Here is a 25030-nt window from a genome sequence, read left to right as displayed (position 1 = left end):
AGGTCTGGCATGTAGAGTAGCTGGGTTTTTGGGACCACTTTTGCTCACTGCCTTTGTAGCCTGGAGAAACAACCCCTGAGCAACCCACAGTTCCGGGTTCACATGTAACAACAACCCACAGTTTAAACAACCCAGGGTTCACAAACTAACAACAAACCATGAGTTCTTTTTCTGGGTTATTTGTAGTTAACAGCTATGGTCTGTTAGCACGGCCGCATTCGCACATCACGACCACCCCCAAATTCAATAATCCATACCATAGGTTAGGTCCAGCACACACCCAGTCAGTGTCTTATGAATGTACACCTGACTGTAGGTTTTTGCTCCAGCTAGCACAGGAGCAATAAAATGGGCTGCAGAGTGGGAGAATTATGGATTGTTGGAGAGACTTGGGCCATGAGTCACTTAACCTAAGCTTGAAGGGTTAAACATGTACCTGAGCGAGGTAGGAGGTTGTTCTGCCTTTTCCTTGTCCCCTCCCTGTACTTTCCTATCTTCTTTCTTCCTCCTCCTGCAAGGGATGCTGACCATGGGGCTGACCTCAGCCAACTTACCCAAGTCTGTTCCTAACCCACCGCTCCAGTGTGTTTTGTCTACATCTGTGGCTACTGATGGGAGGCTGATTCAGACTTCATGGATGACCCAAGATAGGTATGTAAGTTAAATAGTGCGATTTAATTTAATCGTCGTTTTAATTTCTGCGCCTTGTCTCTTTAAGTTAAAAAAGAAATAATTATTTCATCTATTAACATTAACACCTTTCAGAAAGCATGAATCCAGAAGAAAGAACACACAAAAAGGGTAGGGGGGAGACACTTAAAAAAAGGGGAGCGCATGTCAAAACAAGCAATCCGTCATTTTTCAGTCCTGTGTAACTGTTTGAAATGGCTCTTCATGAAGAAACTGGCCTTTGGAGGTTTGTCTGTGTGTGTGTGTTTTTAATTTAAGTCTTGGTCTGCTACTTAACTCGGTCTTCTAACAGGTACACTATTAACTCATAGGTAGACAAGACGATGGCCGTGTTCGGGATCTGTCTCATGAGTTGGGCAAAGAGTCCTCTGTAGAAAGCAAGGTATCCTTCCTCCCGGAACACCAGCCGCGCCGTCTGAACAAACGTCTTATATTTGGTGCCTTCCTCCCGTAATCTTGTCCGTATAACCTCTGTGGCAGGAAGGAAGAGAAAGAGACAAAGTGTCAGTGTGTCCAAGCATACAGGGGTCCCTCGACCTTGTCTGGGTTGGTGGGCACATTTGGTGTTTTGTGAGAGCGTTGTGGCTGCTCTCACAAAATGGCTGCCATGGGGGTTTGCTGGCCCGTTCAGAAAATGGCTGCCATGGTAGGCATGGCTGGTCACAAATTGCTCGTTTCCCAGGAGGCAAATGGGTGAGACTAAAAGAAAAGTCACGTGCCCAAGAACCTAAGTCTGAAGCAGAGGTGGGATTTGAGCTCCAAAACAGCGCTCTTTGGAACCCAAATAAAGATGGCACTGGAAGGCAGCACTTTGCTTTGCAGCACACCAGCCTCCCAGTTTTCATTTTAAAACACCTTAAGAAATAAAATAAAAACCGAGAAGGCCAGGGAATTTTAGGTATCACACTGGAGACCCCAGAGCTAAAGACTGGTGGAAATTTTCCAGCTCCCTCCAGCCACCCAAATACCTGCTCTGATGTCATGAACAGACACCAGCTTTGTCAATAGTCTTTGCTGCTCAGGGCAAAGGCATCAGCCTTAGAATGTCGGCCAACAGTGCAGCTTCTGCAACATCAGTTTGGGAGAGGGGAAACCTCTTCGGAGTCAGGAAATCAGCTGGTAAGGATGAAAAAAAGCCTAACACCCTTCCAAATGAGTGGGACAATGGATTCCCAGGTAAATACTTAAGTGAGTTACCGGAAAAGTAACAGCAATCTATATTTTTTCCTTCCCAGAAATTTGTTTTCCAGATCCACTGCACCCCATTTATTAATCAGGCACAGCTGCTTGAGCATATGAAAAACACATAAATAGAAGTTCTGGCTTGTTTTGCACCTATTTTTTCTCCTTTTTTGATGCAGAGAGAGGCAATTCACTCTGCCACATTTTCCTCTTGGGTGCACTGACAAGGGCTTTTCTGCACTCTGAAAAACACTTCATCTTGAAAGTTTCCTTGTTCGAACAAATCAGTGGTAAGGGGAGACAGGGCTGCACTTTTCAGGAGCCATTCCCTTTGATGGGAGATGCTTAGCCAGAGTTGGGTGGACTCTGCAATTTTAAAAAGACACACATCGCAATTCTACCTTAAGGTAATCCGAGTTCTGAACCAAGGAAAGCAGAACTCTGTGTCTTGGGTTAATAATGCAAATCCACAGTATTTACATATGTTCTTATTTTGCTAATTTACTTTGGTTTTGGTATTTATGGCATGGAGAAGTTATAAAACTCTTGTTCCTCCCTCCTTCCAGCCCTCCCCCCCAATAGTGGAAACCTATGCAATCACCTCTCTTGTTGCTGTGATTGCAGAAAATGTTAGCCACTCAATTTTTCAAGCTTATCTCCACCACAATACGGGCTAGAGATGTGATTGAAAAAAACAAAAGAGCAGAGACATTCTGAGGAAAACAAGATCAACATCCCAAGAGTCCACACTGTAGGTTTCCCCCTGCAAAGCTCTGGTGAAAACTATTGCCCCCCAGAAATAGACCTAGAGCATGGGCATGAACCAGGGGTGTTGAGCATCATGACCGTGGGCCAAATCCAGCCCTCTGGGCTTTCCAGATGGCCCCACTCCCTTTGCCCCAATGGTCAATCCTTTGGAGGTTTCCCATTTCATTTCTTGTATTTCTATACCTCCCCCCCCATAGCCAAGACACTCTATGTGGTTTACAAAGATGTTTTAAAAACACAGTATTATGCCTAATAACAGTTTAGCTACAAATATATAAACACAGCAGATACACATATCCAAACAACATCCCATGAGCGGATTAAAAACCTATCATATACTGCTAAATGCCTGAGAGATCATTCCGTAACCGGGGGCCACCACCAAGAAGACCCTCTCCCTTGTTGCCACTTTCTGAGTCTCCCTCAGAGGAGGCACCTGGAGGAGGCCCTTAGGCAATGAGTGTAGCGTACAAGTAGGTTCATGCCGGGAGAGGTGCTCCATCAGGTATTGTGGTCCCGAACCGTGTAAGGCTTTATAGGTCAAAACTAGGATGCTTTTTCAAGTCCCAGCTTTGGCATATTCTCCTCCCGTGCCTCTCAAAAGTTGAAATGCCTCTCTGAAAGGTTAGTTGCTGGCAGTAAGAGCTTTAAGCTAAAATATTCTGGTGTTTTGGCCGTGTCCCTTTTGCCTTTGGCTTCACCCACCACTGGAATGTGGCCCCCGAGAACTTCTCCAAAATGGGATTCATCCCTCAGGCTGCCAGACGTCAACAACCCTGAGCTAGAAACTTAAAAAAAAAAAAAAAAGAGCAGAGATTCTCAACTCAACATCCCAAGAGTATACCCCACTCTGCAACATACCTCTGGCAAAAAGCACTGTCACCCAGTAACAGACCCAGGGCATGCTCTTAAAGGGCATGCAATGCAGCAAGTTCACTGAAGCTAAACCTGGCTCTGGATGGAAGGCTGGCAAAGGGCTCCACATACCATGTGGGTAAGCGATGCATGACGCACAGCCCTTGGAAACGGCCGCAGCCACCATCAGCCCGAAGAAGTTGGTGGAGTTCCTCTCCGGCCCGCCAGCGGGAGAAGGGGCCAACCGGACATTGCTGACGTGCTTCTTCAGGCTCTCATAAATAGCAAAGCAGATAATGGTCTCGGAGATGCCAGCGTAGGAGGCCGTGAGGCCTCGGTAGAAGCCGCGGATGCCTTCCGTCCGATAAACGTACCGGGCACACTGCAGCGCGTTCATTTGCTTCGACCCTCTGACTCTAGAGGAGGAGGGGAACGGGGATGAAAGAGACAATCAGAGGCAAAATACAGCTTCAGAAGGCCAGTGCCTTTTCTTCCCCAGCCCACTCAAAACAGGAATATATATTTTTTTTATTTTTATGCGGGCAGTTCACAAAAATGTTCAATTTGGCTCAAATGTTTTATGGTCATCAGGCAGAAAATCCAAACAACGCCCACTTGACACTAATTAACACCCACCTGGAAGACGGAAGTACGAGTGAAACTTGTCTAAATGCTTCTCTGTATATACACACATATTTTTAAAATAATTTGCGAGAATTTTAAAAGTCAGCATGTTCTAACCTAGCTTTCCCCACTCACTAATTTTCTACATTCTTCATTTGGGGGAATGTTCAAATAGGACCCCCCGGACTCAAGTAGCAAGGGTTACTGCAGCACAGCCTCCCATACTACAACTCCCCATCATCCCCAGCCAGCATGGCCAATGGCCAGAGACAGGAGTTGTAGCCCAACATTTCTCTTCCGTTCTCTCTCACTCTCATGCATGTTTTAACTATTAACGGTGTGTTCCCAGAAAAGTAACTACTGGGGCATAGCAGGCCAAATAGAAGCAAAATTACTGCTGGGGCTGAAATATTGCCCATGTCGCTAGTCCTGAATATAAGCTGGGTGGAAGTGTCTTAGTTCACCATGCTGCTGTTTCACCAGGTCAGCCCCCTTTCTTACCTCCTGTCTAGCTGCATTCTGGTTTTTACCATCCAGATGGGATTCATCAGTGAATTTGTGATAAAAGCTGCAAAATAAAGAAGAGAGGGAAGGAAATGAAGAGGGGGGGAAAGGAAATTGGTCAGTCTCTCAAAGAATTGTTAAGTGAGAACAGAAACAGAAGCTAGGGGAGAGGACTGGAGCTGAGTGGTAGAGTCCCTGCTTTGCATGCCAAAGGTCCCAGGTTCAATCCCCGGCCTCTCCTGTTAAAAAGAAGAGGCAGCAAGTCATGGGAAAACCTCAACCTATGGCCCTGCAGAACCACTTTGAGACAGGGCAGATCATCTTGAACTAGTCAACTTCTGTCCATCTGGGTCCCCTCCATCATCCCTGACCAATTGCCACGCTGGTTGGATAACAATGGGAATTGCAATGTCTGGAGACCCAAAGTTGGGAAAGGCTGAACTGGACATATATATATGAACTTGGACATATATATTTTCCCTTCAACCTTGTGGTTTGCAACTGGTTAAGGATAGAATGGTTAGTTGGGTTTTGGTGTTGGTTTAAGCAGTTGTTCAACTAAACATCGCCGCCACTATAGAGTCAGCGAGTGCATGCGCGCGCGCACCTGTATCCAAGCATGCATCCTTCCATTTTCAAAGCCCATTCTCCTTTTCTGCAAGACTCGATCCATCCATTTCAGATGGAGCCTACAGAAGGCTGCCCTTAAAAACATCTGCGGCTAAACATGCACGTACCACCCATGAAAGTCTCTAGATGGCACTGTGGAGTCATCCACTGACAGCAGGAAATGATGAATAGGGATGGATGGGAATTCCGCACTAGAGTGAAATCTTGGTGCATTTCGATTACTCGATCTGTGGCGAGTTGATCCAATATGCGGATTCTGGATTTTTGAAAGTGGCAATTTGTGCAAATGGGATCTTTTTTCCAAGCCTTTAAGTTTGCGCAAATGGGGACATCATTTATTTATTTATTTAAAATCAGTCTTGCACAACTGCGCACTTGCGCAAATTCCCCATGAAGCCCAGCAGAGACATATTCCCACGTGTGAATATCCTTGTCAGGTTCATCCTTGCCACACACTATGTTTGGCAGGGCGGGGGGAGGGATGTCCCTACTTGTCAAAGAAGGTGTCAATTTCATCCTCCACTTCCCAAGCAAAGCTGCCCCCCACCCTCCGGCATCAGATCGCGAAGGGATTTGAAGGTCTGAGTCGGAGAACATACTAGCTATCAGATATACAGAACAGTGTTGAATCTGTAAGATACACCATTTGAAAGGATGAGATGGAGGGAAGAATGAAGTGGAGGGGGAGTAGTTACAGCAGCTTTCCACTCACTCCAGTCCTCCACCCCTTAGCGGAATGGAAACACTGCAAAATCCTGTCGGGCTTAAACGGAACGGAATTCCCAGGGAATTCTACATTGTTGAAAATTTCATTCTTGTTTGCAAGCCATGTGAACACGTCCCATTTGCAACTCTGAACACGAGCAGGAACGCAATTCTCAGGAATTCCTTACAATTTCCCAAACATGCACATTTTAAAAAATGCGTATTCCATCAGGAAAAACTGCACACCTAAAAAGATACTAACGTTTGGGAATGACGCAAAAAGCAAGGCAAAATGAGCTTCGAAGAAGAATTTGAAGAACTTCAATGGGCTCAAACATTGCACGTTTGCCTAAGTAATGAATAGCAGCAGCTCTGAGTAGAGGAAGAACTAGCATCAAAGCATTCGCAAATTATCTTCATGTGTTTAGCTGCTCAGTTATTTATCTCGTAAATGCTGAATTGTTCATGCTGCTTTTTAAAATAATACTCTTTAGTGTGTGTTTTTTAACAATTATTATGAGGTTTCATCATTGGTTATATTTTCACTTTTAGTATGTAAGTTGCCCTGAAAGCTTTGGCTATAGGGCGGCTCATAAACTGAAGAAATGCATCACACCGACTGGCAATGGCCCGCCAGGATTTTCCAGCTCTACCTGGAGATGTTGGAGATTAAAACGAGGCGCTTTTGCATGCAAAGGAAGTGTTCTGCCATTATGCTACGCCCCCTCCAATCCAGCTTAAGCTCCCCATGTTTCGTTAGCTGCCTTTGCATGTCAGTGAAGTTTTCTTGATTCTCCGGCCCAGGCCAACGTCCCCCAAACCCCATGCCCACTTTGCCCAGTAGCTTTCTGATGACGCCCACAGCCAAGTTATATAAGCTGCTGGTGTAACACTTGTTTATTACAAGCAGCTCTCTGGCCTGAACCGGATAGCAGGTTGTGTAACCAGAGAGCTGCCAAGAAAGCCGTCGCTCCGTGGCTAAGGACACCACTTCTGATCCTGTGCCAAAATCCCAAAATGCTGCTGGGGGGAGAGCAGCCTTGTGCGTGGGGCGTGTGTGTCTGTTGCCACAAAAACAACAAAGAGTCTGAAAGACTGTGGAATTCCTTATGGCAGGAAGCTTTGTGGGTTCCAGTTCTTGAAAGCTGATGCCATCATAAATTGGTTAGGGCAGTATCCAATGTTAGTCCTTTGTAGAGTAGACCCATTGAAATGAATGGGACTTAAGTTAGTTGTGACTAGCTTAAGCCCCACTCATTTCAGTGGGTCTACATAGGGTAGTATCCAGTTTTAGTCCTATGTCTTTAAATGGTGCCACAAGATTCTTTTGGTTGTTCCCCCCCCACCCCCAATGGCAGCTATTTTAAGTCACTTGTACGCCACGTAAATATTTCTAAGGAAACATGCCTTTGATTAGGCAAAGCGAAGCCTCATTTAAAAAACTGCATCTTTTAATGTAATATCTTTATTGAGCCAACCAAAAGGTCACCCCCTCAAAAAAGTGCAAGCTTTCGAGATCTCCAGGTCTCTTCATGAGGGACGATGTTATAAAACGGCATTCTTCTGGTAGTTCCACATGGACCTACGGCCTGATTGGAGTCTACCCGGAAAAAAGCCTTAAGTGTGGTGGCCCCCTTTCCATGGAACCCCCTGACTCTGGAGGTCAGGCAGGTGCCAACACTGTGTTGTTTCTGGCATCTCCTGAAAACATCTGTATTTCAGGAAGCCTTCCTTGACTGACCAGCCTCAGATTTTATTGGCTTTGTTTTTTTAATAATAATTTTCAATATGGAGTTTTATTCTTTTATCTTTTACTGTTCACCACTCCTGAATCTCTCTAGACATGGAGCAGTATAAAAACGTTGTTAAGTAAATAAATAAATAAAAAGCAGGTGTGTGTGCTGCGGGGGGGGGGGCGCAGGATAGGGGAAGGAAAACGTCTCTTGCATGACCGCGGTCGCGGTGTCTGCAAGTTCAAAGGCTCAAGATAGAATGGGGGAGGTCTCCAGACATTCTAATCCCCCCACCCACCCTCTACTTTTTCTAGCATATTGTCTGATGAAGCGATCTGAGGATCTTGAAAACTTGCACATTTTGGGGTTGGCTTGATCAAGGTATTACACTCATATGGGTTTTGGAACTGTACTTGCGGACAACTTGACTACCTTTGCTTTTTGGGTCTCTTTTTTTAAGATGCTGGAAACAGAACCAGTTTGCAGCCGAAATTATATGACCTGCCAGTAGGCTGATTGAACCAACTGCCGTAACCACCTGCTTTCGCTTTGGGCCTGCAGGCAAAGCACAGCTAGGCACAGCCCAGAGAAGAGTCATGTGTGACTCAAAGGCTTATACCCAACTCCTTAATTTTTTTCACACCACAAAACTAGCTCAGCAACGAGCTATTAACATGGGCCGACAACCCAGCTGCTTTGGTTTCACCCATCAATTCACTTCTGCATCACCTGCTACCTGTTCCTATTAACTGCCAGGAATTGAACCTGCAGCCTTCAGCACGTATTGCAGCTGGTTCCACCACTGAGCTACGGACCGCCCCTTAAAGGAGGGGGGGCCGAACCTCTTTCAGCCCCAGGGCCAAATGCGCCCAAAATACCAGCACAGCATTTATCTCCATAAGAACATCAGAAGGGCCCTGCTGGATCAGACCAAGGGTCCATCTAGTCCAGCACTCTGTTCACCCAGGGGCCAACCAGCTGCCCACAGGAGACCCATGAGCAGGACACGATTGCAACAGCACCCTCCCACCCGTGTTCCCCAGCAACTGGTGTCCATAGGCATCCTGCCTCTGATCCTGGAGGCAGCACAGAGCCATCAGGACTAATCACCATTCAGATGGTGTACCACTGAGCAACAACCCTTCTCTTAAGACAGGGACGCTGAACCCCTTTCAGCTGAAGGGCTGAATCCCATTTTGGAGAAACTCTCCCAGGGATGGTGGACATTCCTCTGACAGGTGGGTCCAAAGGAAAAAGAGGGCAGGGCCAAAATACCCAAAACACCAGCTCCTTTTAGCTTAAAACTCTTACTGTCCGTCCTCTAAGCCTTAGGAGAGGAATTTCACACTTTCAGAATGGGGGGAAAACTGCGCAAAGGCCAGGAAACCAGCCAACACTGGGCGGTTGGGGTGTGGCCAGGGAAAGGGGGCGTGGCCATCTTTAAACCCACCTCATTTGGCCCGCAGGCCTGAGGTTCCACACCCCCCTACGGAGAGGGGCGAATCAGATCGCTGATGGTTACACACCTGCAGAGCCTGCTGAACAGATGTGTACAATGTTGCTGTTGGGGACGAACACGTTGTTAAAGCGCTCCTTGGCTTTGGAGTAGCATGCAAAGTAGACCGCCCTGTGTGAGACAGAAGAGAAAAGCTCCGAGTTAGACTCCGGAACTAGAAGGGGAGAAGGGCAAGTTCAGGCTGACGGAACAGGCTTCCCAACCAAGCGATATGAGCCCATACCTCTGGGGGCATCAAAACACACAGAAAGCCTTCTGCATCGTTTCTCCGTTTCATACAAATGGACAAAGAGGGGAAACACCAAAAGGAGAGAGACATTTGAATGCTCATTTTTTCTCTTGTATAAAGGAAACTCTTCCCATTGCTGGAGGCTGATGGGATGCAACGGGGCTTTTCTGCAAGGGGGGGCTGCTTTGGGCGGGGGGGAAGCAGAGGATGTTGGGGTAGGCTGAGAAACAGCCAGAGGTGTTCTGGGGTTGTTCAACTGCGGTGGGGGGGAGTGCTGCATAGTTTTGCAAGCTTGTCCAAAATATCAGGAGATAGCGAGGCACTCTTGGGGTGGTGTACACATTGCACTGAAAGAGGAAAATGCCACATCTAGGAAAGCTGGGGCCGGGGGCGAGGACACATACACAGATAAATGTTGCGCAAATTGCCCCTATCGTGCAGAATTTCTGGAGCAACAATTGGAAGATGCTAGAACATCCCCCTTTTTGATGAATGACCATCTTGTTCAGCACCTTCCCCCCGGCTGAGATTGTCGCCAAATACTACAGATACACTTTCAAGACGATCTTGGCAACCTTGAGGTCTAGACGCCTTATTTTTTTTAAGGAACAAAAAAAGCCAAGATTCTCAGGATATGGAATTTCGTGCCCAGTACCAACTTCCACTCCCACCCAGTGTGAAAATGGAAAACATACAGCCCCGGGAACAGGCATGAACCCAATTTTTCTAGATCTATGCTCTCAAAATGCACAAAGATTTAGCACAGGGGTGGGCCCCCAAATGTTTTGGTCTACAACTCCCATCACACACACTCCCCGCTATATGGGCTAAGACTGTAGGCCAAAACACCCCTGGTTTAGCATGATTTTTTGTGCTGTGCAGTCACACAGTTTGCCACGTACTGTTCCAAATTCTAACACATCCAAAGCCCTACAGATGGGGAAGGGAAAGAAATCTATACCAAGCAACGGAAATCTTTCATTGGTGTGGTTTTAATATCTAATACTACCAGGCAGCTGCCCAAACCAGTGAAGGATGGTGGCTCCGATGTCAGTGGGGCTGTGATTCCACTCCAGGTTTCAGTCAGAACTCTAAAGGGTTCTTTAGAGTTCCTAAAGCTCCTTTAGAGTTCTGATTGAAACCCGGAGTGGAATCACTGCCCCATTGACTTTGGAGCCATCAGCCTTCACTGGACTAAACCCAAGTAGGGCGCACCACCCTGGATCACGGACCACAGCCTTACCTGGGGGTGGCAGCAGCGAGCAATCATTTCCTTACATTGTCCCGATGCCATGCTGCCCCAGGGCACTGTGGGAATTTTAAATGGCTGCCTGCCAAGTACCTTAAGTGCTTTGAAAAATTAAATAGGCTTCGCTGCTGCCCCACAAGATTTGTACCTCGATGGTGCTACTCCAACCAGATTTGGCCCCAGCCCACGAAAAAGCGACCTTGGACCCTCCTTTTCCAAAATGGATCTGTAAGAAAAAGCAGGGGGAGAAAGAGAAGGTTAAACAATAGATCTCTTGCTGTTGGCCTTTCGACATCTGGTTTTTAGAGGGTTCTCCTGTTCTTGCAATGTCTTTACTTCATCTACCTCATTTGGGCTTTCTGCAATATTTGCCTTTTTTAAAAAATGGTCTTATTGTAAACTGTCTTGAGCATTCACGAGTTAAGGGGCAATTAAAAAAGACTGTAAATAGTCACTAGGTCAGCCTTGTATTTAACAACTTACCTGCTCGGCATGGGCGATCAGGAATCCCATGCAGGTGAGTGAGCTGGCTGGCTGAGGAAGAGAAGCTCAACCCTCAGCTCTCCTCTGATATCCAAAGGTCGGTTGGTTGTTTTTACTAGCCTGGCAAGAAGCTAGTATCCTGCATTTCTGTGCTGGCCGCAGAGAAGGGGGCTTTCTAAAAAAACTAGCAACCCCCCCCCCCCCCCGTACAGTAAGGTCACAGTCGGCAACTACATTTTTGGAGGAGCCAGTTCAAGTGGGCCAAGTCACTGCTGCCCTTTAACTCAGGGACCCCACGTACTCTTCAAGTACTTGAAAGGTTGTCACAAAGAGGAAGGCCAGGATCTCTTCTCCATCATCCCAGAGTGCAGGACACGGAATAACGGGCTCCAGTGGCAGGAAGCCAGATTCCGGCTGAACATCAGGAAAAACGTCCCGACTGTTAGAGCAATACGACAATGGAACCAATGACCTAGGGAGGCGGTGGGCTCTCCCACGCTGGAGGCGTTCAAGACGAGGCTGGACAGACATCTGTCAGGGATGCTCTGACCTGGATTCCTGCATTGAGCAGGGGGTTGGACTCGATGGCCTTGTAGGCCCCTTCCAGCCCTACTATTCTAGGATTCTAAGATTCTAGCAGTGCCACAGGGCCACGTAGCCAATTCCACCCTTTCACGATTTCTACAGACTCGAGCAGGATGCCTGCCTTTGCAGTGATCGAGTCTCCCTGGTACAAACTCACCGCAAACTCACTCCTGGCTTCTTAAATCGCCTGAAGACAGGGTTGGGGAAGCCCTTTCAGCCCAAAGGTCACATTAAATTTCAGAGAAAGTCTCAAGGTCCAGCAGTGGGCAGGACCAAAGGCCAAAAAGGGGTGTGGGGGGGAAAATACCAGCATATTTTAGCTTAAAGCTCTTAGAGCCAGTAATGAAGACTTAGGGGAGGCAATTCAACCTTTAAGAAGGGCGGGGGGAACGGCAAAAAAGCCAATAAGCCAACGAACTATTGGTAAGGGTGAGTGGCAATCTGGGGAACCTCTGAGGGCTGAATTTGGCCCCGGGGTCTGAAGTTTATCTATTTTATTTATTTAAAACATTTATATCACACCCTATATCATTAAGATCTCAGGGCAGTGTACAGATAAAACCACTTTAAGCAGTATAAAACAATAAATAATTTAAACAGCTAAAAACATATTAAACCATTAAACAAGCTAATACCGATTATAATCTAAAACAATAAAACAGTTAAAACAGTGTGCTACTTTAAGGAATGCATTTAGCCCTCAAATGCTTTGGTAAAAAAAAAGCTATGTTTTTACTTGGCGCCAAAATGAGGCCAATGTATGCATCCATCGGGTCTCCAAGGGGAGGGCATTCCACAACCAGGGTGCCACAGCAGAGAAGGCCCTCACCCGTCTTAAGCCTTAAAGATACGAGGGTAATATGGATCATTAAGAATTTCCGAGGAAATGTAAAACACTTTGAACACTCATCAGGAGCTATCTAAAAACGGTGCATACATTAGGCAAGCAGAGAAAGGTGACTGTTCTATACTGTCCACCATTTCTTTCCTTGAATTATGCTTTTTATTTCCATTCATATCCCTGCTCTTCTGCTTACAGAGAACAGGTAAAAGCGCAGGCATCAGTAAAAAAAGGAAAAAACTAAACGATAAAAGATTTTTGAACACCACAATCTAAAAGAGCAGTCAATATAAAAAAACAGATTAGGGGTACAATCCTATGCATGTTAAGACATTCTGGCTGGGGCATCTAAACATGCATAGGATTGCACCTTAAATCATTTTAGTTTACAACTAAATAGAATATCATTTACACTGTTTCATTCCTACAAGCAGGGTTTGAGTCTCTTTGTCTTGCTTTATATATTTTGCAAGCTCTCTTTTTTAACCCATACAGGGAATGTCTTTCTGGGGCATGCTGGGAATTATAGGACTTTCCCCCCCCCCTATCTAGACGCACATAGGATTGCACCCTTAGAAATGTTAATAATAATAAGTCGAACGTAAGAACAGCCCTGCTGGATCAGACCCAGGGTCCATCTAGTCCAGCATTCTGTTCACACAGTGGCCAACCAGCTGCCCACGGGAGACCCACAAGCAGGACAGGAGTGCAACAGCTTGTACAATATATTACAAGTGAAGAACCATGAGGTTGGTTCCAGACTGGCTGGGAAATGCTGGGAGTCGTAGGACTTTTTTTCCTGTCTAAATATGCATAGGGTTGTGTCTTAAAAGCATCAGGATTACACATTAAACAACTGTTCAAATAAAAGTATTTCTAACATTTCTGCCTAAGGAACCAGAAACAACCTCCTCTGGAGGCTGCGGCACCACCACTGAGAAGGCCTCGTCTTCTCCCTTGTGTCCACTTGACTCATGGCTCAGGGTAAAGACACAGCAAGCAGAGAGATAAAATACTGTCTTATCAGACCATTTGCCCATCAGTATTTTCTACAGTCCACAGGTAGGCAACCTGGTACCTTCCAGAGGGTTGGGCTTCAACTCCCATCAGCCCCAGCCAGCATGGGTAAGGGATTATGGGAGCAGTGGTCCAAAATATCTGTGAGGTGCCAGGTTGCCTAGACCTGGTCTGTACTGATAGGCAGGATCTTTCCAGGGTTTTTAGACAGGAGTCCTTTTTTTCCCTAGCATCCTTCCTGGAGATGCTGGGGATTGAACCTGGGACCATCTGAATGCAAAGCAGGTGCTCTACCACTGAGCTACATCTCTTCCCCATCTTAAAACCTGGGCAGTTTTATAGAGTCCCCCAGCTTTTTGGGTCAGTGGAATTTTTTGGAATTTTGAGAAAGTGCTTTGGACATCCTCATAAACTAGCTGCCATGGGGCAGATAAAACAGCTCACCAAAGACTCCTTTCCCAGAAAGCAAGCTGATGAGACTAAAAGAAAAATCACTTGCCTGAGTACCAAACTCCAAGAGGGGGGATCCAAGCTCCAAAACACAAAATCACTCTTTGGAAGCCAAATAAAGAAGGTGCTGGAAGGCAGCACTTCACTTTGCAACAGGACAGGCTCCCATTTAAAAATAAATACATGGAATTTCAATAAAGCAAAGATCAGGAGGGGCAACGAGCTTGGTGGGCACCAAGAAAGGTCTTTGCGGACACACTGGTGACCCCAGGAGAGCTGGAATATTACAGACCAGAATGGGAGCCGCCGACCAATCGAAGCCAGAGTCAAGCTGCCATACTCACTTAAGAATCCGAATGAGGCCCGGAGAGACGGATGCCGGCCGGACCATTCCTTCGCCACTGATGGTCCCCAGCTGGACTTGAGGGTAGTAGACGGCCCGGAAGGCCAATTTCGAAGACTGGAGCCTCGTCTTAATGACTTCCAACGGACACGTGAAGATGGCACCAACCGTCCCGCCACACCTGAGAAAAACAATGTGCAAAAAAGTCGGAAAAGGAAACGGAGGTCAACACCCCATTTGTTAACGGTAAACCTGTTTTGACACTCCAGTTAAAAGTTCTGGAATACCAGGTTGGCTCGCCATCTATGTGATGAATGGATGAGGCCATATAAACAGAAGCCAAAGAATGAGGCCCAGAAGCAACCTCAAACGCCAGGGGGTTGACGGTAAAACACAGGAAGTAATAATCTGGATGGCTGCCCAAGGACCTAAGAACATAAGGAGAGCCATGCTGGATCAGACCAAAGCCCTATCTAGTCCCACAGTCTGTTCCCCCCCAGTGGTCGACTGTTATATATTTATGTAAGATATTTTTACCCCGCTCTTCGGTCAAAAGGCTCCCAGAGCGGCTTACAAGAATCAATAATTAAGACAGGCCCTGCCCCCGGCTTACACTCCGAAAAGACACAAGACACAAGGAAAGGGATTGGGGAGGAGGAAGAGAAAAGCATGATGGTGACCATCATCCTTGACCACTGGCCCTGCTGGTTGGAGATGATGGGAGGAGCAACCCAACGACGCCTGGAGACCCTGTGTTGAGAAAGGCGGGTTTGGAAGAATCTGAGAACGCACCTTACAACGTGTTCCAGAATCCTCTGTAATGCAAAGGTGATGCAGCAGATTCTAGGGGTAAAAAAAAGGTCCCTTGAAGGCAGAAAGTTTACAAAGCCATATAAACACATACGAAGCCTTTCTTTCTCAGGCTTTTCAAACAAGAGTGGCTTCCTCGCAGCCTTGACACACAAAAAAGGAGTCACTGTAGCTTCTAACCTTAAAACCTTAAAGCCTTAAACAAAGGCAACAGAAGGATATAGTTAGTTACACTCAAGGATTCGTTGAGATTACGGACACAGGAGTTGGGGCATCCTGCATAGGCCGCTGTCTTACATAGAGTTAGAGCACTGGTCCATTGAGCTCGGTACTGTATACATCAGGGGTGTTGAACCTAAAGTCTGGGAGGCCAAAGCCAGCTGGCTGGCTGGCCCACCCACGGGACAAAATCCAGCTGGCTAGCCCATCAGCCCGCCTGCCCAGGGGACCAAATTTGGCTTGCCAGCCCACCTGGAAGGCTGATTCTGGCCTCTACACCCGCCCAGGGGACTAAATCTGTCCAGCTGGATTTGAAAAAAGACCGAAGTAGTGGTGGGAAAATTCTGGAGGGTTACAAATGGAAGTCAACATCTATATGGCTTGGGACCAGGCTACCTGAAAGTCTGCCTTCTCCCACACGAGCCTGCTTGGGTTTTAAGAACTTTGAGGGAGGCCTTCCGCTCAGTACCGCCACCATAAGTCATGCTTGGTGGCAACGTAAGAGAGGGCCTTCCCAGTGGTGGCTCCCAGAATGTGGAACTCCCTGCTGAGGGAGGCTAGGTTGGCTCCCCCTCTGCTGCCCTTCCGCCGGCCGGCAAACATCTTTTTATTCAAGCAGGCCTTCGGTGCGTAACCTGGTGTGTTGGGTGGGGTGCTGGTTTTATGATTTAACGGTTGGAGGGGGGTACTGGGTTTTAAATGCATTTGCTTCATGATTGTTTTAACCACATTTTCAGTTTAACATTTTGGTTCTTATTACCGTTGAGTGCCAGCCTTGAGTGCTGTGTTCTTGGCGGAAAGATGGGGTAAAAAATTAAAATGAATCAATAAACAAACGTCATCTGGACCCCCTGATAAAATTCTGTGTACAAGGCATGCCAATGGCACAGTAAAAGCCTAATTTGGAAGCACCCTTTGGACCGTGGACCTATTCAGCCACCGGCCGACAGGTCTCCCCTCACAGGGCTAATCTATCCACCGGTGCCTCAAAAGATTTTTGTTGGGGGGACGGGCCATGACCAGAACAGGAACCCCGCTCCCAGAAGGAAGCGTCACCTTTTAATTTGTCACCCTTCCTGCTTAGAAACGCTTTCCCAGCAAGAGGAGGGCGAGAAAGACGTAATTTGTTAGGAACAGGTTTATTAAGAGAAGCGGCTTTCGTCTTCCAGGCCATTTTTAGTCCATTTGGCGGTCGACTCGATGGCTGATGGGAAGGGAGGCCGAGCAGGGTCTGCAGAATGACAGACACGGAGGGACCTTTGGAGACCAGCTGTTATCTGCGCTGTGTACTGAGCTGAAGTTTGACTTTGGCTTTTAAGCTCTGCAAATACGGCGGCAGCAGACAACAACCAGAATGCATTTTTCTCCCCCCCTCCCCGCCTCCTTGCCAGCAGTACACAGATCCTGCGTTGTTCACGTGTCCACAGAAGCGAGAGGGGATCAGTGTGGGGAAGAGGCCTTTGCAACCAAGCAGATTCGTTCCGGGACTCTCTGATTTAAAAATGCTTTGGGCGTGAAATTTCTCTCCGCATTTGACCACGAATCTCTATGATGCACAATCACAGCACCTAAACTCTGCAAAATGGCAACTTGAAGCAGCCGGTTGTTTGGCCGCCCAGGAGAACATGGGCAGGACCGGGTGACATGTTACATTTCAGGCTCAGAGGATGCATTTCGGTTGTGGGCGGGGCCAAAGGCAAAGAGGGCAGGGCCAAAATACCAAAGCTATCAGCATATTTTCGCTTAAAGCTCCTACTGCCTTAGGAGAGGCATTTCAATCTTTTAGAATGGGGGGAAAGAGAGTGCAAAAGCCGGGAAACCACCGAAGGACTGGTGGTCACAGTGAAAGGGCGTTGTCTTCTGCAGAACCCTGGTGGGCCAGACAGGGAGTTCTGTAGGCTGGGTTTGGCCCCCGGCCTGAGGTTCAATACCCCTGTGTTACAATACTCTAAGATGGAAGACATGTCTTTCAGGGGACAGGGGGAGCCAAAACAACGATTCAGGGGCTGGTGGAAGTACAAGGTTGGCTGGGCAGGGGAGGCCAACACGTTCAATCCTGATGTACATGTTCCCATGCAAAAAGGAACTAGCAAGCAGAAGCAGAGAGGAGATGGGGAAAGTGATGCGCGGGCAAGTCCCTTGCCTGTATTTCCCTGCTACAATCGGGAATAACGGCGGGGATTCCCCCCGCGCAGGTCGGAGATAACGGCGGGGATTCCCCCTGCGCAGGTCGGAGATAACGGCGGGGATTGCCCCTGCGCAGGTCGGAGATAACGGCGGGGATTGCCCCTGCGCAGGTTGGAGATAACGGCGGGGATTGTGGTGGTGCTTGGAGGCTAAGCCCTGCTCCCTGGAAAAATCCAGGGAGGCCTCACAGGTTGGATGGAGAGCCTTTGCAGGCCACATTTGGCCTGCGGCCAGAGGTTCCCTACCCTGCCTTAAGATACAGGAACATAGGAAGCTGACTTATACTGACTCAGACCACTGGTCTATCTAGCCCAGTATTGTCAACACTGACTGGCAGTGGTTCTCCAAGCAGGAGAACCTGTTTCAGGCAGGAGTCTTTCCCAGTCTTAACCTCGGGATCGAACCTAGGGTCTTCTTCATCCCAAGCACGTGCTCCACCACCGGGCTACAGGTCCCCCGTTTAGCATGACGGCCACTTCCCTGACACATGGGCAGGCCAGGAGCATCCCCCAAATCACACTGTCCATAAACCTGGCTCCAGCCCACAGGGCTCCGTCATTGTCCCAGTTACACACATTCAAAAAAAGGCACAGAGACGCTTCTGTGGTTAAGCTCTTCCTCCGCCAGCTTTTTATAGAGCTTCTTAGCAGCTAAGTGTGTCACCAAAGGAGGCCACTGGGGGTCATGTGAAAATTATACGGAAAAGCTGAGCAAAGAGGGAGGGAAGGAAGGAGTCGGGGTGGGGGGGTGGGAGCCCTTTGAGCTGTTGGCCTGCAGGCCAGCGATCGTCCTTTGCCACGGTAGGTCCCCTGGTTGCTCCTATTTAGAGTATACAAAGCTGTCAATTAACCGGAGCGTCTAATCAGATTTTAAGGACTCACTCGTACGGGATACTTCAGGCAAAAAATACACATTTGTGAACAAACTCTGTGGCCCCTCTACAGCCTCCCTTCTAAAAACAAGGCACAAGTGTGCCAGGAGGACCCTGTGCTCCTGTATCTGCTGTAAGTGCAATGAATGTTTTGATGGCATGAGCACTCACATGCCCCTCACACACCCCCGTGAGCGTTTTGCCAATGCTCCAGTTTCTCTCTGACGCTTGGCAAGCGGCCTCGGATTGCTGCCCGTTTTCCCTTCTGCCGTGCTTGAACTCCTCTCACCCTTCCCTTCCGAGACTGCTCCCATGCCCCTCGCGCCCTGGTTTGTACGTGTACGAGCATCGTTAAAGGGACAGTCCCGCAGCTGGATGGAAGATCACGTCCCTTGCACGCAGAGGGCCCTGGGTTCAATCCCGGTCTTCTCCCAGGACCTAACGGGGCTTGAGGAGACCTGGCCCCAAGACTTGGGAAAGTTCCAGTTGGAGAAGATGGCACTAGGCCAAAAATTAGATGAATCATTCGTCAGCTTCAAAAGTTCCATGCTCCAGACATATTAGGAGTGTCCACACAGCGACCATCCAAGGCAGGGCTGCGGCCCACCAGAGTTGGACTGCAACTCCCAGCATCATTGACCATGCTGGATATGGCTGATGGGAGTTGGGAGTCCAGCAACACCTGGAAGGTCACAGGTTTCCCCACCCTTGGTTTTAGGAGGGATGCAGCCTTAACATAGGTTGATCGACTGGTTTAATCAGGGGTGGGAAACCTGAAGTCCTCCAGCTGTTTTGGCTTACAACCCCCATGATCTCTCACCAATGGCTATGCTGGGCAGGGCTGATGGGACTTGTAGGCTACAAGTGGCCCGCTCCAGGGTGAGATTAAAAGCCTTTTAAATGAACTCAAAATGGAATCTCCAATTGGCAACCTTTACATGAATGAATGAAAGAAAGAAATTTTTAATACGCTAAGATGGCGTATGCTACAACAATATACATCTACCAGACGTATACTGCTTTCCATCTTGCTGCAAAACTATGGTTTTAGTCCTGTGGAAAGATTACACAGATTTAAGATGCAAGAAAAAGGCAGAAAAGGACTTTTTTCTGCCTAAACAGGCATAGGGCTGCTGAGAGTTGCAGGACTTTTCTGCCTAAACATGCACAGGATTACACCCTTAGTCAATCAATGAAACTAACCTGATTGGTCAACTAACATATCTTGAATTGGGCAGCAGCCCTGCTTCACAGACCTCATCTCAGTCACCCTTAAAAACCCTCCCTGCAAGGTAGGCCGGTATTACCCTCATATTTCAGGGAAGGGTGCAGAGAGAACAGCGGCTCACCCAAGAGCCATCCTAAGGGCGCTCTCGACCAAAATGTGATCTTGGAGCAGGCGACACTTTAAACAAAGAGCTTTCCAGAATGAGCAGGCAGCCCCTCCCGCTATGCATGCATGCAAACGTGCACCGCAGCATTAATAGCCGCACCGTCAGCATTAACGGCTTCGCAGCTGTGCGCATGGATTTCAACAAAGCAGTTATCGAGCTGCCCTGGAACAGCTGGCGCAAACCAGCTTGGCAACAGAAACCGTCCTGCGGATTGCTTTTGATTCGGCCGCTTTTCCGCACACCCCCTGGGGGCAGCCCCCGGTTGTGTTCCTTTGCTGCATTCCCCCGGGACAGCCACTGCAGAGTAACATGCTGTGCCCAGAAGAGACATTTTGCAGCATTCCCACAGAGCCAAGATCTCAGTGTTTGGCACGAGGAATCAAAGAGGATAAGCAGGGCCGGGGGGCAGTAGTGAAAGAGTGTGCTTGGGCGGGGCATGGATTAAAACTGCAACCAGCTCCTGTTTTATCCACAAACCAGGGCTTCCACCCATCATCACACAATGAAGTTCTTTTTACTAGCTTAGGAAAAAGGCAGCATGGCAGACTGGCTACAGCAAGAACAGGGATCTGAAGGCTGGGGGCAGGGAATGGGGAGGAATGGAAAAACTGAAAAACTGAAGTTTTTTCCCAGGGGTTTTTGAGAAATTGGAGGAGGAAATCCCCCCCCTCCTGAATTTGTCTCCCACCTGATATTTTTTAAGCTTTCACATCTCTAAGCAGGCAGGCATGAGCAAGGCTGGGACAGACAGGAGAACAAGGTAAATAAGCCTGCAAAAGTTACTAGCATGCAGACAACTTTACTAGTCCATTACAAGGTTAGTACCTTCCACAGTCTGCATAGAAACACAAACTTCTAGCCTCTTGGCAAGCCAGTAATAAAAACCCACCTGGTTTTCTACCAAGCGGACCAATGACGGAGAGATGAAATTATCTACTCTTCCTCTGAATTTCCAGGCTAATGACAAAAGGGGTTTCCCTACCTGCACAGATCGCACAGAAGCCAAATAGGCTGTCTGAGGAGGGACACAGCAAGCCACCTGCCCCCTCACTTGCCTGCAGAGAATTCCCAGTCACCATAGGGGACTATGCAAGTTGTTAAATACACACGCAGCTGTGATAAAACAGTACAATCATGGGGACCCACATAAATAAGCTAAAAAACCTGACCATAATAGGGTCACCCCTAATAGGCTCAAGACAGACAAAAGAAAAGTACATGTTCACCATGACAAATATGGAGCTCACAGCCTCAAGGTGTGGGAAAAGGACCAAAAAAAGGGAGGATTAAATAAATTCACAGATGATTAAAAGGTACTAGCTGTCGTGTGGACTTTGCAAAGGCATATGCTTGGTCACTTTCAGAAAGAAGACACTGGACGAGACAGATGTTTGACCTGATCCTGCACAGGGGGTGTTCTTAATGAAAACTCCCAGCCTGCAAAGAATTACTGGGTTTCTTTTCTTTAATTTTGCTAGAAGATGGGATGCGTGTTGGACTCAGGCGCTTCAAATGCTGGATACCTTTGATACATTCCATAAAACAAGAAATAAAACAATAAAACAAAAGCACTGACCACCAGGGCCAATTAATGTTTAAGCTGTGCGAAGCGAGGCCTGGCATTTAACCTTCGTTTCTTTCTCCCTCTGGCCTGCTAAAGTTGCAAAACCTCTGCCTTTTTCATGCTGCCTTGTCAGCTGCCAGAAACGTCCAAGCTAAAGAAAAATTACAGGCATCTCAAGCACCCTGATCAGCTCCGTGAAACTAGGTGCCGAAAATGAAAGAACAAAGCAATTTGTTTTGGGTGAAGATCACATAAGCAGCTCATGGAATTCGCTGTTGCAAGGTGTGTTGATATCAGCCAGGGGTGTTCAACCTCAAACCCGTGGGCCAAATCTGGCCCCCCGTTTCCACTTGTAGGCGGGGACAACGGCAAAAGGGGTGTGGCCAAAATATGTTCGCTTAAAGCTTTTAATGCCAGTAACTCAGCCTTAGGAGAAGCATTCCAACCTTTCAGAATGGGGAAAAAGTGCACAGGGTATGGGAAACCACCCTTTACCCTATACCCAGCAGTCATATCCAAACTGTCTTCAAGGGCAGCCCCATGTGGCGTGTTACAGTATGTTTAATTTGAAAACAGTGAGCGATGACTTGTCTCTTGGGGAGACGCATGGGATACCATCGATCTAGGAGTGTAACTCCATCTGGCTTGACAGGGTGGGCTGCGGATTTGGTACCCAACCCAAGCCATGCCAGAGATTTCATTTCCTAAACCAATGCTTAATGAAGAAAGCTTCAAATGTGTTTATAATACCTAGAGCATTCGGTATAGACAACTGGCACTTCAACCCTCATTTCCTTCAGCTTCATGTGAGCCTTGTATTATACTGCATCCACTTTACAGACAGAAAAACCGAAGCATAGCACAATCAGCTCCAACCCAAAAGTCTTGTTCAGCTCATCTTTATTTCAAGGATGGAGGGGTGTGCAAAGGAGACCATCAAGGTGGATAAGGCCAAATAATATTACCAACAATACCATTGGATGGTTCATGATAGAGCTCTGGGATGGGCAATCTGGTGCCCTCCAAATATTTTGGACTACAACTCCCATAATCCCTATCCATGCTGGCATGGGTAGATGGAAACTGGAGTCTGAAATACACCCCTGCCTAGAGTTTCAAAGTGAGACTGACATCCCCCATATACACCGCCCCAGTCTCCAAACTCTGAGGGGGAAGCCTTGCTTCCCATACCGTGGCCCAGTGCTGTTTGTTGGGACGTGGTGCGGAGCAGGGCCTTCTCTGTGGTAACTCACACCACGTGGAATGATCTCCCCATTGAGGTCCAGCAGGCTCCTAGCATGGAGTGCTTCTGCCGACAACTTAAGACACATTTGTTTGCTTGGGCATTTGCCTACAAGCTACAGCTGGTTGTTTTAAGAAGCTATTTTATTGTTTTACTACTCTTTTATTGTTTTACTGTGATTTGATCTTGCCAACAGCATTGGTTTTTGGTTTGGTTTTTTTTAAATGAAAGCAGTATACAACTTCTCTGAAATACATAAAGTTGAATATGCCAAGCCACAGAACTGACCTTAAGGAGATGAACCTTGTCCCATCACTTTGAGGTAGCATGATCCCTCCCTCCCCCTTGCCCCCCCCCCACACACACAGCCCCCATGACAAAGAAGACTGTGTGCCACAAGACCAGAGCACTTCCACTTTGGAAAAGCAGCTTCCAAAAAACCCACCCCAAACTCCTGGCGAATTGTGCTAGTGAGCCAAGCTGCATGGCAGGAGCAGAGATGTAGCGCAGCTAGGACTCGCACGGGTGAAGCGCCCGGAGCTTCTCATTAGCAAGGGACTATGACATCACCCACCTCCCCGCTCTGACTTCTGTTCCCTCTGAGCTTAGCTGCAATCCACACAGTAGATGGTGGGGAAATGGATTCTCCCCTTCGTGGAGGATTTTTCCACCTTTTTCCACCTTCCACCAATTTTCCCCTTTTTTCCCCTGGGGGGGAAAAAAACCCCTCTTGAGCTGGTGGCCTTACAGTGTTTGAAAGCCAGTGTGGCACAGTGGTTAGAGCGTCGGACTGGGACTTGGGAGACCTGGGTTCTCTAGTCCCCACTCAGCCATGAAGCTCCCTGGGTGGCTTTGGGCCAGCCACTGACTCTCAGCCTCACCTACCTCACAGGGTTGTTGTGAGGATGAAATGGAGAGGAGGAGGAGGATCATGTAAGCCTGATCCTCCTCCTGCCTCGGGCTCCCTGCAAGCGGGAAAAAGGCAGGATATAAATGTAGTAATAATATTAATGATGAAGATGTTGATGTTGTGTGCTTCTCTTTTTGTTTCACATGCAATCTCACGTCTCTCCAGCCAAAGTCTGCCCTTTGCCAGCCAGCTGTCAGACGATCCTCATAAACTGGGTATTTGTATGACTATATACACACACATATACATATATATGTATATGTGCACATATATATATGTAGACATATAGGTCAACACAGCTACCTGCATTTTTGGATTCTTCTTGAGCCATGATGGCTCCAGGGGCCATCATGATGAACACTTACATTTAAACATCTACCACTACATCCCTGGTCAGCAGTTAGCCTTTCATTGGGGGGGTAGGGGGCCAGCCCCCAGACTCCTCCTTCCAAGGCTGGCCGTGAGGGACGCCAGCAGGAGCCTGTGGATTTGCAGCAGGGTGGCCATTTGTTTGGGGACTGACGCATTCAAAGCTGCAGCCTCCTCAGGTAAGAACTTCAACGCCGACATCCAGTCTAAAGACAGCGGCAAAGAGGAAGGGCGATCTGCGGATTTCTTTCTTACAGGGACTGTCTTACCTAACAAAACAACTAGAGGCCCAGAAGCGAATAAGGAACTTCATCAGGAGGGCTTTAAACTGAATCCTACGGGGAAGGGAGATGGAATGTTGGGGGTAACAATGGACGTAGGCGCATGCACTGCAACGGAGAGAACAGCTCTGATAGCACCCAATAATAGTCTTCAGATACATGTAGGAAGAAAGCCAGACTGTGAAGCACATGGTCTTTGAGGTTTATATACTAATGCCCAGAGTATGGGAAACAAACAGAATGAACTTGAACTCTTAATACAGGAGAGAAATTATGACTTGATAGGTATAACTGAGACTTGGTGGGATGAAACAGTGCAGTGATGACTCGAAGCCAACATGGATTTGTCAAGAACAAGTCCTGCCTGACGAATCTGATCTCGTTTTTTAATCAAGTAACCTCCCTTGTAGACCATGGGAATGCTGTAGACATCATATACCTCGACTTCAGCAAAGCTTTCAACAAAGTGCACCATGATATCCTGATGAGCAAACTAGCTCAAAGTGGGCTAGATGAAACAACGATCCAGTGGATCCACAGTTGGCTACAGAATCGGACTCAAAGAGTGCTTCTCAATGGGACCTTCTCAAACTGGGGAGAGGTAACGAGCGGGGTACGTGTCCTGGGTCCTGTGCTCTTCAACATTTTTATTAATGACTTGGAGGAGGTGGTGCAGGGAATGCTGATCAAATTTGCAGATGACACCAAATTGGGCGGGATAGCTAATACCCTGGAAGACAGAAACAAAATTCAAAGTGATCTGGATAGACTGGAGTGC

The 25030-nt window shown here is 47.7% G+C and overlaps 1 protein-coding gene across 3 annotated transcripts in view; it reads right to left on the bottom strand.

Moving 5' to 3' along the window:
• Positions 1 to 656: 656 nt before the first annotated feature.
• SLC25A33 (solute carrier family 25 member 33) overlaps positions 657 to 25030 on the bottom strand; it is a 30925-nt gene continuing 6551 nt past the window's right edge. Inside the window, exons 2-8 of one of the 3 annotated variants that reach the window (XM_084821800.1) lie at positions 15197 to 15247; positions 14406 to 14585; positions 10834 to 10911; positions 9218 to 9318; positions 4621 to 4687; positions 3628 to 3911; positions 657 to 1161 (exon numbers count right to left, since the gene is read on the bottom strand). In XM_084821800.1, the coding sequence (XP_084677926.1) occupies positions 959 to 1161; positions 3628 to 3911; positions 4621 to 4687; positions 9218 to 9318; positions 10834 to 10911; positions 14406 to 14585; positions 15197 to 15247 (964 nt within the window). In that variant the 3' untranslated portion in view covers positions 657 to 958. Of the gene's footprint in view, positions 1162 to 3501; positions 3912 to 4620; positions 4688 to 9217; positions 9319 to 10833; positions 10912 to 14405; positions 14586 to 15196; positions 15248 to 25030 lie in introns of all 3 variants that reach the window. The other 2 variants (XM_084821799.1, XM_084821801.1) reach the window with 2 other exon arrangements.

The sequence above is a fragment of the Heloderma suspectum genome, chromosome 15 (assembly GCF_057233095.1).
Source record: "Heloderma suspectum isolate Gila_16-S chromosome 15, 16-S_ref, whole genome shotgun sequence".
NCBI lineage: Eukaryota > Metazoa > Chordata > Lepidosauria > Squamata > Helodermatidae > Heloderma > Heloderma suspectum.
The sequence above is the reverse complement of the archived record's forward strand: the minus strand, read 5'-3'. Positions and strand labels throughout refer to the sequence as shown.